Below are 13,552 nucleotides of genomic sequence, written 5' to 3' on the forward strand. Positions count from 1 at the left end.
CTTTCCAGGACAGACTAAACACGTTCAGATTTAGTCATTGCCAATGGGACTGGAAAATGAGTAGAAAAATGGTCTGATACATTGACATTTGTCATACATCAAACTATATATATATATATATATAAGCTATGAGAAAAGAGCTATGTCAAACTTCAACAGCATGCTGTAGCCATTTAAACGCCCCTGACCAGACCAATTTCCACTCGTTATTTTGGAAGCCATTTGATTTTAGTCAGAGCCTGATAGTGATAGCTTCCAAGTCAAAAGTGATCAGAAACAATTTCTGTGTCATCGGAATACTCAGAGATTTTGTGCTCAGTTTGGTTTATTGCAATACTTTAGGTATGATTTGTCAAATCACAGCAAGAATTTCAACACACAGGACGAACAAATAAAGTTGGTGTCTCTCCCTACACCTATCAGAGATGGGAACAGGCAACTATGAAAACTACATAAAGTTGGTTGGGGATCTAGGGGCTGCCTATAGGCCCAGGTGGGCTGCAGGGCCGACAGCCTGTCTGGGGGGTTAGGGGACGAAGGCACTCAAAAGAATATGTATTTTTTTCACTTTTTTAAAGAAACAAATTCTGGCCTCTCCTTGCATGTTTTCAGATTTAATTTTTCTTTCTTTTTAAATTTTTTTAAATTTTTTTATTTTTTACAAGACTGCACTTTGGTATGCCCTAAATTTTTTTTAAATTAAGACAGTGCACTTTAGTATGCCCTAAAATTTTCCAAAGCCCTGTGGGACTCTTAAAAATACAGATTTCAGAAGAAATACTGAAGATTCCTTCCCATCTCTTTACTGTATACACCAATGATGAAAATCATCTGTCATATCATTAATTACATATGTAAGGATAAAATGTGTCCATGGAATGCATTCACCTTTACATTCAGCCAGTTCTTTGCATAAATCAAAAAAAGATTTTCTGGGGATATCTCAAACAGAAAAACACTAAATATCATTTCATAACTCGGCACAAAAGCACACTCACATAACTCCATATATAATCAAATGAAGATAAAAGAAACTGACATTTTATTAATCATTTCAAACAACAAAACTTGCATTATCAGTGCAATACTGTACAAAAAAAAAAACCATGTCAAATATCTAAATGCGTACTAGCAACAAATGGCTGCACCTTGGTGTTCATTACAAATATATAAAACATGATCAAAACCTGTCTTTCCTCTGCTCTCAGCAAAGGATGTTATCAACCAGCTGACAAGAAACAATGTGTACTGTCATTTTCAGTAGTAACTATTGCTGCTGAACATGAACTGACAGTAGAACAGAACATACACGACTTGTCATGTCAAATATGCAAGATAAAAAAAAAAAATCTTATGCTTGTAAAATGGTTGAAATCACATTCTTTTTATAAACACAATTTGTTGAAAATATAAGCATTCCAACAGTGGAATACACTTCAGATTACCACAATAAAAATGCTACAACTGGAGAGCAATGTGTGTGTTTGACATTCTGATCAGTTACTGGACCCTGCCGAACCTAAACAGCTTTCTTCATAAAATAATAAATACTGAATATCACGAGGCCACAACAGCTTCCTCGTCAAATATCACTTCAAGTGGAAAGACGTTAAACCGAAGACAACAACAACAACTTCAACTGTATTCAAAGTCACAAACATTTATTTTGAATTTAATACATCTAATCTGAAGTCCATGCATTCAACCTGAAGTTCATGCATTTCATCTGAAGTTTATACATGAAACGTGGACATTATTTACATACTACATACAGCATGATTCAACATTTCTAATACACTTCAGAACTGGTCATCAAATCCCTGAGATAACGTATTATTGTTACAATTAAACTTCCACTGTCATCAGAATTCTGAAGACTTCCAGCTGTTTCAGTTGTCAATCAGTCAGTCGTTTTCTTACATCAACATGAGTTGTACAAATCTGATGATAAAAGATGTTATATGAATTAACCATCGCCAGTTCGAAATATTCACAAGTTTTATCATGATACATTTTGCCTCAAATACTGGTGTTATCTGTACAGGAAAATATAAAGTACACACACTTTTACCATGTCCACAACAATTGGTTTTTTCATCATTTGCTTCCTTCATATATTGGTAACAGTTGCAACCATACTCAGCTGAACATGCCTGATGCTATACGGCAGATAAAATATTGTTCATTCTATCTTCTTGGTCTTTCTGAGAATCAGAAACAAAAGTTGTACGAAAATATACTAATCAATATTTTCATTGAAACCTTTTTTTTACCCCACATTCTGCAAAGTCAGTGAGAGATCAATGCATTGGTCCCACAGTCTCCTTATGTCGGAGAAGTAAAATCAGTTTTTAAATTATCAACAGCCCAGATGGTCGTGCACTATGCTTTCAATACCAATTCATGTCACATAATGTAATGTAATGTGATCTAGGCTCAACACGTGGCTTATATCACATATCAACATAAGCTTAGAGTTGGGCCAACAGCTAAGTGAGAGCTGTATAATAAATGCTTTCTCCACTGCAATAGAAATTCTTTTACAGCTCCGTCTTTGGTGAAGGACTATGACTCTCAAATTAGGAGGCAAGATTACACTGGCTCTTAGTGCTGCAGCCCAGGGGGCTAGTTGGCCTTTGGGAACCTTCCCAATACAGCTGCTGTGATATGACAGTCAGACATGACTATCACTGATCTAACATTCCACACTTGTCCTCTACGCTCTCCACTCTATATCACTCAATGATGATGACAGACATGACTATCACTGATCTAACATTCCACACCTTGTCCTCTACCCTCTCCACTCTATATCACTCAATGATGATGACAGACATGACTATCACTGATCTAACATTCCACACTTTGTCCTCTACCCTCTCCACTCTATATCACTCAATGATGATGACAGACATGACTATCATACTGATCTAACATTCCACCCCTTGTCCTCTACCCTCTCCACTCTATATCACTCAATGATGATGACAGACATGACTATCATACTGATCTAACATTCCACCCCTTGTCCTCTACCCTCCCCACTCTCTATCACTCAAAGCCTGTCCTTCCTTCCCAGCCTGGCTGCTTTCTGGTTCACCGCTGTTTTTCTTTCAACTGAGGACTACGATGTCCATGTTCTGTATGTATGCATGAACATGTTTTACCCTGCCCGTTAGGCTGCCAGTCTCCTTCTGGAGCCGATACATGCTGAGTATCCCCGTGTTTCCCTACCTCACACAACGCTGTCATGGGGTAGGAGCTCTCTCCAATGTACCTGACACGTAGCAAAGTCTGGCTTTTGTGAAAATATGGAGAACCTGTGTTGCTTCGCAGGGGATGATTGCCAGAACAGAACCCAAACATCTGACTGCTTCTTTGACTCGCTCTGTGATGTGTTGATTGCAGGTTGTTTCAAAGCGGATCGTTTGCGAGTTTTTTTTAAATTGTGATTCATGGTTTCCTTCTGAATGTCATACTTCCAGGATCGAACATCAAACTCAATAAGATACAAATCTGATTCACAACTTCAGACATATTTCAGCCACATATTAGACGCACCGCATTATAAAGTGTATGGGTTTAAGTCAGGGAAAAAAAGTATCCCCTTATAGTCCGTAAAATATGATACATAAACACACACACACACAACGAGGATGAAGGCACTTTCAGCAGGTTTCCATACATGTTGAACTTGGAGACTAGAAAAATGTCCACCCAGGATTCAAACCACAGACCTTCCAAATAAAATCCACTGATCTGGCCAAGCTGCTGTTGTGACGCTGGTTGCTGTGACTACATTCTGATTTCCATTTTTAAACAATATGTATACGCACCAGAGAGCCACCATCTATGTGAATAAATTTCCTTTCTCCTTGTTTCTTAAAAGAGCTTAAAAAAAAAAAAAAAATCAAATTTAAAACAAGGAGGAAGAGACAGTATACCTGCTGTGCATTAATGCCACACCCCTCTGATGTCGGAGTCATCTTCACTGCACACAATCTGTCTGGTATATCACTAAGCCCCAAAGACCTCTTGATGTTGTGAGTAAATGTAAGTGTTGAACACACACCACACAGATCTGAACAACTCCAGCACCCTGACAGTCTACGTCTAGCTGTCTGCGAGGATCATCTGTGGAACTCGGCATGCACAGAGTGCGCTTTCTCCTGCAGCACTCTCAGCTCTTCCTGCAGTCTGTCTGTGATGTGCTTTCTTATTTCTCTCTGAAACACAGCCACCAACAATCACTGTCACCCATGTCTACTACCACACACACAGCCACAATCACCATCACCCATGTCTACTACCACACACACAGCCACAATCACCATCACCCATGTCTACTACCACACACACAGCCACAATCACTGTCACCCATGTCTACTACCACACACACAGCCACAATCACCATCACCCATGTCTACTACCACACACACAGCCACAATCACTGCCATCCATGTCTACTTCTAGTTCTACACACAGCCACAATCACCATCACCCATGTGTACTACCACACACACAGCCACAATCACCATCACCCATGTCTACTACCACACACACAGCCACAATCACTGTCATCCATGTCTACTTCTAGTTCTACACACAGCCACAATCACCATCACCCATGTCTACTACCACACACACAGCCACAATCACTGTCATCCATGTCTACTTCTAGTTCTACACACAGCCACAATCACCATCACCCATGTCTACTACCACACACACAGCCACAATCACTTTCATCCATGTCTACTACCACACACACAGCCACAATCACCATCACCCATGTCTACTACCACACACACAGCCACAATCACCATCACCCATGTCTACTACCACACACACAGCCACAATCACTTTCATCCATGTCTACTTCTAGTTCTACACACAGCCACAATCACCATCACCCATGTCTACTACCACACACACAGCCACAATCACCATCACCCATGTCTACTACCACACACACAGCCACAATCACCATCACCCATGTCTACTACCACTCAAACAGCCACAATCACTGTCATCCATGTCTACTTCTAGTTCTACACACAGCCACAATCACCATCACCCATGTCTACTACCACACACACAGCCACAATCACTGTCATCCATGTCTACTTCTAGTTCTACACACAGCCACAATCACCATCACCCATGTCTACTACCACACACACACAGCCACAATCACCATCACCCATGTCTACTACCACACACACACAGCCACAATCACCATCACCCATGTCTGCTGCTAGACACACAGCGACCACCATTCACTGTCACAATTTCTGCTACAAACATCACTAGGTAAAAATAATTGTGGAAAAAAGTATGTTTTTATTATTATTTCTTTTTGGGGAAATTACAGTATCCTCCTCTCCCTCCCTCTTGCATACAACAACAAAAAAAAACTATAACATTTTTCAAGCCCATGAACAGAATGATCTTCCCTGTGTGAACTTCACAATATGATGAAAGACTGTTTACAAGAAAGAGTGTATTTACTGTACTGCAAAACTACAGGATGGATCCAGAACTGTTATCCATGGCACATGACAAATACCGGTACTCACCGGGGATTTTTTCAGGGACTGTAACAGTTCAATGTCTTTTGCAAAATCCAAAGGATTCCCGATTAGCAGTGTTACATTCTGAAAACAAAATGCAGAGAAATTGGTTTTTGGTCTTATTCCTCTGTGTGTGTGTGTGTGTGTGTGTGTGTGTGTGTGTGTGTGTGTTAAAAGACAGAAACTATGTCATGCACCATTACCTCTCTTGTTCTCACTCATGCAAACACACATGCACAAAACACTATCACACAACACACTGTCACATATACACAGACAGAGATACAGACACACACAAACACACATGCACAAAACACTACCACACAACACACTGTCACATATACACAGACACAGACACACACACTCACACATAAGCACAGATTCACTCAAGCACACACACACACACACACACATTTGCACACTGGCATCAGCGTGCATTTGTGTGAAGGGGTACTTTTTTTTTTTTTAATTGTTATCATTTTATTTCAATGTTTTATGCAAACCTAACAAAGGCTCTCAAGGCCTGATCAATGCACTGGCTTTATGCAAAGAGGAGACATCTGCCTTCTTTTTTTCTTTTCTTTCAATAGATGTGGTGTAGCGTATATGGATTAGTCCACACACACTTTGACACCTCTTGGAAGCTGAAACAATGTTTCATAAATACAGCAGGCATCTAATTATGATTTAGTATCAAACTATAATTACATATATCAATAATGTCATAATCTAATACATATATCTAAAGCAAAAATAGCATCAGCAACAAGATCAGAAAAAAAAGACAATAAAATCAGAGCAATACTTGCATACATATCAAACAGATTTTTAATCAGAGAGAAAAAAAAATCATAATATTCTATGCCCAAATCACATTTTGAAATGTAATGTTTTAATTTTATCAGTAGTACAATACTCGAGTTCATACTGCACCTTGCGGATCTGTGGTATATATGGTGCCTTGTTGGGAAGTATATGATCCATACCTGTTTCAACCACAAGGAAAATATGAACCATTACAGAGCTGATAAACACACAGACACACACACACACAGACACACACACACAGAATCTATAATTATGTAAAGCATATTTATATCCATTCAAAAAGATTATGCAAAACAAAAAATAAAGGAGAAAAGTCAGAAAAACACTTTAAAAAAAAAGAAAAAAAAAGAAAGGCATATAATGATATATACATTTCTTTGTATGCATAGAGAAATGAATAATAAACACAGAATAATATATCAATGACAAGAATAGATAAATGATTAAAACTGAAAACAATTATCACATTATTAATCATATTCCAGCAAAATGGTTTGGTAATGACATCGCAAAATCCTGGAGGTAAATGACATTTGATTATCAACAAGGTCAGCCAAGTACAAATAAAAACAAATTAAAAATGTTGAAATATGCTTATCCAGTCAAGGACAAGTGGTGGTGTGTCCATCGAGATCGATGATGACCATCGTTGTCATCCAGATGGGGGATGGGGGATGGGGGGAGGGTGGTGGTGGGGTGGGGGGAAGGATGCTCATGAATCTATCTGTGAGTGCGCAGATGGCTGAATAGTCCAATCTGCGCACGAAATGTTCGCTGACAGTTGGGGCAGACAAAGACAGGCATATCACATTAAACAAGTAAACACCATCTAAATACCACAAGCTGAAAACTTTTATTAAAATCCATGAAACATTAGTCAATCTGTTTTACCAGACTGAAGATAAGTTTCAGTTTCAGTTTCAGTAGCTCAAGGAGGCGTCACTGCGTTCGGACAGATCCATATACGCTACACCACATCTGCCAAGCAGATGCCTGACCAGCAGCATAACCCAACGTGCTTAGTCAGGCCTTGAGAAAAAAAAAAGGTGAATAAATAATAGATAAGCTTACATAAATAAATAAATGAATAAATAATAATTATAATATAAAAAAGGTAGTAGTAATGATAATAATAAAATTAAAAAAAATAATAAATAAATAAATAAGACAACAATGATGATAAATAAGCAAATAAATGTAAAACATGAAGACACACATTCACACATGAAGATAAACTATCATAAAAAAAAAATCACATTATATCTCACAGGTGAGAGGCACAGATATTTCACTCTAACCTTTGTTGGCGGCAAGTAAAGCCAAAACAATGCTCACCATTTTCCTAACAGTTAAAAGACAAACATATGTGGAATAAAAAAAACAGAACAATCTGTCACACACAAAAACGTCAAATCATTGTTCATTCAGCATCTCCAAATACCAATTTACAATATGATTTTCAATAAGACCTGAGCTGACTTTCTGTACTCTACAATGCAGTCAAGGAATTAAACCCAATGCTGTTTTTTTTCTTTTCAAGCGAAAGAACTATAAATATTTCTATTGTTAGATGAATACCCCATATGTACTGCCCAAATAACCTGCCAAACTCTAAAATAAATTTCCCCCACTAGACATCAACTGACTGACAGGTAAGATAGATTAAAGTTCAACAGTTGTCATTCTGACAACAATGCCAGTTGTACAGAACGCTGAGTGTCAAAAACAATCATGCTGTAATGACAACATCAAGTGTGAAACATGACCAATCAACTCACCCACGTGAAACATGGGCAATACAATGGGCGATGTCTTGCACTCTGCAACCAACCGGCCCACACCTGACCAAACACAACAAGGAAAGGTTCTTTCATTATATTCACCATCAATATTAGTTGTTGTTTTCTCAACAGTGACTCTTATTTGTCTCTAACTTATCATCATGTATGTAAAAAAAAAAAGAAACAACTCTCGTGTCCTGTATTCTCTCTTTCAAATTACTTAATTAAGTACATATCTTCAGTCATGTTCTCTGATAAACTGGCACACTTTACTAAAATTGTTCTATTACAACCTTGCATACCATTGCGTTTCTCTTATTTAAAAGCTTGAATAACTTTATATTAGTTTAACAATAAACCCTGGAACACACTTTTGTGGTAACGTTTCATCTAACTTTCTCATATCTTTATTTTACCACACAACATAATCCTGCTATATTTCTACTTCCTACAAACATTCATGACAAAGCATATCTCATTTTTGTTTTGTTTGTATCAAACATGCTAATAAGTTTCTAATACTGTACTGATGCAAAGTACAACATATACTGACAGTAGATTTATTCACAGCATACTCACCCCACTTAAACCTGAGTAATTTGTCGTTGGTGAGGTTGACTTTCCCTGAAAAAGGAAGACCAACGTATATGTTAATAAAAAAACATATTAATAACAACTTTTTAAAATTACATAGAAAAAGGACAACCACATACAAACTTCCCCATCTCTAGTTTTCAACTACTGAAGAGCAATTCACCTTCACCGGGAACATAGCCTGATTGTTACCAGGAACATAGCCTGATTGTTACCAGGAACATAGCCTGATTGTTACCAGGAACATAGCCTGATTGTTACCAGGAACATAGCCTGATTGTTACCAGGAACATAGCCTGATTTTAATGTACAATGAATATCAAAATGAAATGCAGCTCAATTTCTGTAACAACCAAACTTTTAACAACATTCAAGCACCATCTCACAAAGAATATACTACAACACCACAAATATAATTTACTTCACAAATATAATATACTCCACAAATATAATCATACTTACAAGTACCATGAAGGGCTATGATTCAGAGGCAAGACTGCACTGACTCTTAGCACTGCAGCCTTCCAGACTAGTCTGCCTTTGGGGACCATCCCATCACCAACTGCCCTAGAGTCTTCTTGGCTAAGGTAGTGGGGATATAACTTGGGCAAGACACACTCCCCTATGATCAAATTCATGCCCAGGGAGTCGAAACAGCAAATGCCTTCTCTTCCATTCTGATGGTCATAATCAGACATGACTATCATACAATATATGTACAGCAAAATATCATACAATATATGTACAGCAAAAAAACAACACACATGTCCACTCAACTACCTTCTGGAAAGATGTGAACCCAGTGCCCCATGTCCAGCTTGTCCAGCAAGAAGTCCATGCTCTTCTGGTAGACGCCGCTGCCTCGTCGCACGGGCACACACTGACCCATGGTCATGAACCAGGAGTGGAGGGGCTTGGTGAAACACACGTCCTCCGCTGCAGGTGTCCAACGCATGGCAGTGTGCTGGAGAACATGCTTCATTTTGAGTTTACCTGAAAAAAATATTACAAGAAAAATTTATGAGTTTTCATACAGCACAAGAAAGAAGTTTCTTAGGAATTTCCATTAAGAAAAAAACAACAACAGATTGTTATCATTTCAATTCACACACACACACACACACACACACTTTTTTTTTTCAAATGCATTCACAAAATACAGACAAGCAAACAAATAACACACCAAACATACTTTTATTATAATAACCACATCCATCAGTATCAAACAGTAACATCTGTCAACATTCCAACTTCCATCTGTTCCCACCCCTGTACACTACATCACCTGCACCAACCTGTATTTCTCAAAAAGCATGCTGTGTCAACCAAAATAATTAACAGAAAAAATACATTTTAGATTCATTATACAGATCAAGGCCAGGTATATCTTCATCAAAAAGGCATGTAACACCACATTGAAAAAGGAGATATAATTACGCAATGAGAAAACCACACTGAAGGACAACAATGTGCAAGGTGTGCACTGACCCCACAAGAAAGGATCGTCCACACAGCTGGTGTGGTTACTGATGGTGACCAGCCCTCGGCCTTCAGGGCGCGACTCCACAACTTTCATCAGCGTCTGCTTGTTGTGGATCTTGCATCTGTTCAGCCATTCTGTGTTCACACAAAAACACTCACGTCACCCTTCAACTATATCACACTCATCCAACAATTGCAATATGAGTTGAGATAAATCACTTAAATGTTTTGTTTTCTAAAACAAGCCTAGCAAATTTACTGACAAACAAGCAACCAAAGGAATTAACAAAAATGCTACAGTACATCAATTCATTATCACTGACTTCCGATAAACTACAGAAATAAAATATTACAGTTCTAAATAACTAAACTGAGAGCGAAAATTCACTCGTCTGCTAGGTTACACACCCTTCAACTTTTTTCAAGACATGTCTGTCCATGCATTTGTGTATGCATGCAAAGAAGTATTTTATGAAAACGACAGAATGAGGAGAAGGACTGAGGGATATTGAGAAGGAAAGAAATGATACAGAATTGATGTTGACGAAGATGAAGATGATGATATTCAGTTATGACATTTGAGACAACTGAAACCTTTACCTTCAGAATTTGAACTTTATGCACATAATGTATACGTGTGTAATTCATACTGATAGAACTGGGGGGAAAACAGGAAAATACAGGCTGTTGTTATTATTATCTTTATCCATCAATGCCCATGCCTCCAGTGATGCCAGTGGCCCCCCACACCAGTCCTTACCGATCCATATCTTGCTGACAGACCCAACAGCAGCCATCATCAAACGACTGGTGATCTGCCATTTGAGGGAAGTCCGGTAAGTGGAGGGAAACCTCCAGGAATCGGGGTAGATCACATGTTTAGGTGACTTGGACATGGTTTCTACTTGGTTTGTCGCCGCTGACCTTTGCTCGACTGCTAGAAACGTGCACAGATGACGTAACTCAAAGCCGAAAGCAACGCAGGTCGTCGAGGGCAACCTGAAAGTGCTCTCCCTTGAGGTGGACAGGAAATGGATAGGTGTTGTGCCAGAAAAGAGCCCGCGCCAAAATCGGTTCCCGGCTCTTTCCATAAAAACCGATAAAACCTCCTTTGTTGACGTTGGTGTATGCATTTTCCAAATGAGCTCAAATACATCAGCCCCACGTCCATAGAAACTACAACTCAGTGCAGCTAAGAACTGCTGAGGGTATGTTCAATGATGCTAAACACGGTCACATCAGAAACCGGCCGCCGTCAAGTTCCGACTGAGTCCTCAGTCACAGTCACGATGTGTCCGGCGGAGACTGAGTACTGAGGTACATCTACTGTATGTATGTCTATGGCACTGAGTACTGAGATACATCTACTGTATGTATGTCTATGGCACTGAGACTGAGATCCGTACACTGTATATATGTCTATGGGACTGGGTACTGAGATAGATATACTGTATGTATGTCTATGGGACTGAGTACTGAGATACATACACTATATGTATGTCTATGGGACTGAGACTGAGATATATATATACTGTATATATGTCTATCTGGGACTGGGTACTGAGATAGATATACTCGGTTTGTCTGTCTATGGGACTGAGTACTGAGATACATATACTGTATGTATGTCTATGGGACTGAGACTGAGATACATATACTGTATATATGTCTATGGGACTGGGTACTGAGATAGATATACTGTATGTATAACTATGGGACTGCCGTGAGTACTGAGATACATATACTATACTGATGTATGTCTGTGGGACCGGCTGAGACTGAGATACATATACTGTATGTATGTCTATATAATTATGGGACTGGGTACTGAGATACATATACTGTGTGTATAACTATGGGACTGAGTACTGAGATACACATACTATACTGATGTATGTCTATGGGACTGAGACTGAAGCACGGACTTGTATAGAATCCCGGCATTCAATTCATAAGTCCATGGAGAAGAAGGCACTCACGCAGAACACCCACACACAACTCCAGCTACCAATATACTTTGTGACAGCCTTTTCTGTTTGTCTAGTCAATGAACTGAACTTAAGGGTTCAGCCATTGGATGACTCGTTACACAAATAAACTTAATGAACGCCGTTCAAAACTTCAGTAAACCCCACGTCCGTGAGTAATCCTGCCATGGGTAATTATATATTATGCCTCACTTTCTGGGTAACTATGATGCCTCATTTTCTGGGTAACTATGATATGAGGGTAACTATGATGTCTCATTTTCTGGGTAACTATGAGGGTAACTATGATGCCTCATTTTCTCGGTAACTATGATGCCTCATTTTCGCAGTGTGTCAGACACGCCCAATGTCAACCCAATATGCTGACACTTTCAAAGTTTACATTTTTATGAATGATTTTTCTTTTCCTTCAGTTCCAGTCCTTGGTCAGAGCATACTAAGTCAGTGTGTCATCAGTTCACAAAAAAGGAGAGTCATAAGTTGCTATAATTAACTTGATGTGATGCAGACACAATATTCTGTATAGCCCTCTCTCTGTATCTCTCGATAGTATCGATTTATATTGGATATTTATACATTGGCCAGATTCAGCCTGAGTACACTTGTCCGCACTGTGACATGAGCTATGTCAGTCAGTACCGGCGTGCGTGAATGTGGCTAGCGCGGTGGCATCAGTGATTTGTTTTTTATTTTTTGTTGTTGTTTTTATGCATGTTTGCAAATGGCTTCAGTGTTCAGTGGATGTGATCCCGCCGGATTGTCTCTAGCAGTTTGTGACAAAACCCTTATTGTCTGGGTAAATAGTATAACAACTATTTAGTTAAGAAAAGGTGGGGGAGGGGGGGTGTATGTAACTGGTATTGGTTGTCCCAATTTTGTGTGGCATCTATCAGTCTCAGTGGGGAAAACATTTACAACTGATCTTTGTTTTACATTACTGAAACATTTTGCCAGTATAATTTATCTGCACCAAATGCAAAACAGGCTATTGTGCTGGCTGCCCTCTACTGATCTACGCATAGATGAATTGTTTAGTCGTGTTTTTGTCGAGCATCATATACATAGTCAACGCCTGGGCATTTCAGTTCTCTGTCAGGGCCTGAATATCATCATGAGTTGCCGCCGGTCCGAGTCCACCCGGCGAAGTTCAGTCACTGATGTTTTCAATTCAACTAATCCCGGGTAAAGTACACGTGACATGAAAACCGCTCATTGTGGTCTTTTCGATACTGATCTGGGTTTGTCACTCGGGTGTCGATATCAATTTCATTTCTAACTGTAGACGGTAGGTGTGAAGACGACTCCA

At 39.1% G+C, this 13,552-nt stretch overlaps 1 protein-coding gene across 1 annotated transcript; it reads right to left on the reverse strand.

Moving 5' to 3' along the window:
• Window positions 1-1,025: 1,025 nt before the first annotated feature.
• On the reverse strand, window positions 1,026-11,257 carry LOC143299765 (tafazzin-like). The gene is made up of 8 exons (XM_076613166.1): window positions 11,019-11,257; window positions 10,265-10,393; window positions 9,557-9,769; window positions 8,762-8,806; window positions 8,180-8,242; window positions 6,507-6,559; window positions 5,580-5,657; window positions 1,026-4,226 (listed from the first exon to the last, which is right to left on the reverse strand). Exons 1-8 carry the CDS (start codon window positions 11,152-11,154, stop codon window positions 4,131-4,133), a joined length of 813 nt encoding a protein of 270 aa, XP_076469281.1. The 5' UTR covers window positions 11,155-11,257; the 3' UTR covers window positions 1,026-4,130.
• Between the last annotated feature and the right edge of the window lie 2,295 nt (window positions 11,258-13,552).

Source organism: Babylonia areolata, chromosome 25 (genome assembly GCF_041734735.1).
Source record: "Babylonia areolata isolate BAREFJ2019XMU chromosome 25, ASM4173473v1, whole genome shotgun sequence".
Lineage (NCBI taxonomy): Eukaryota > Metazoa > Mollusca > Gastropoda > Neogastropoda > Buccinidae > Babylonia > Babylonia areolata.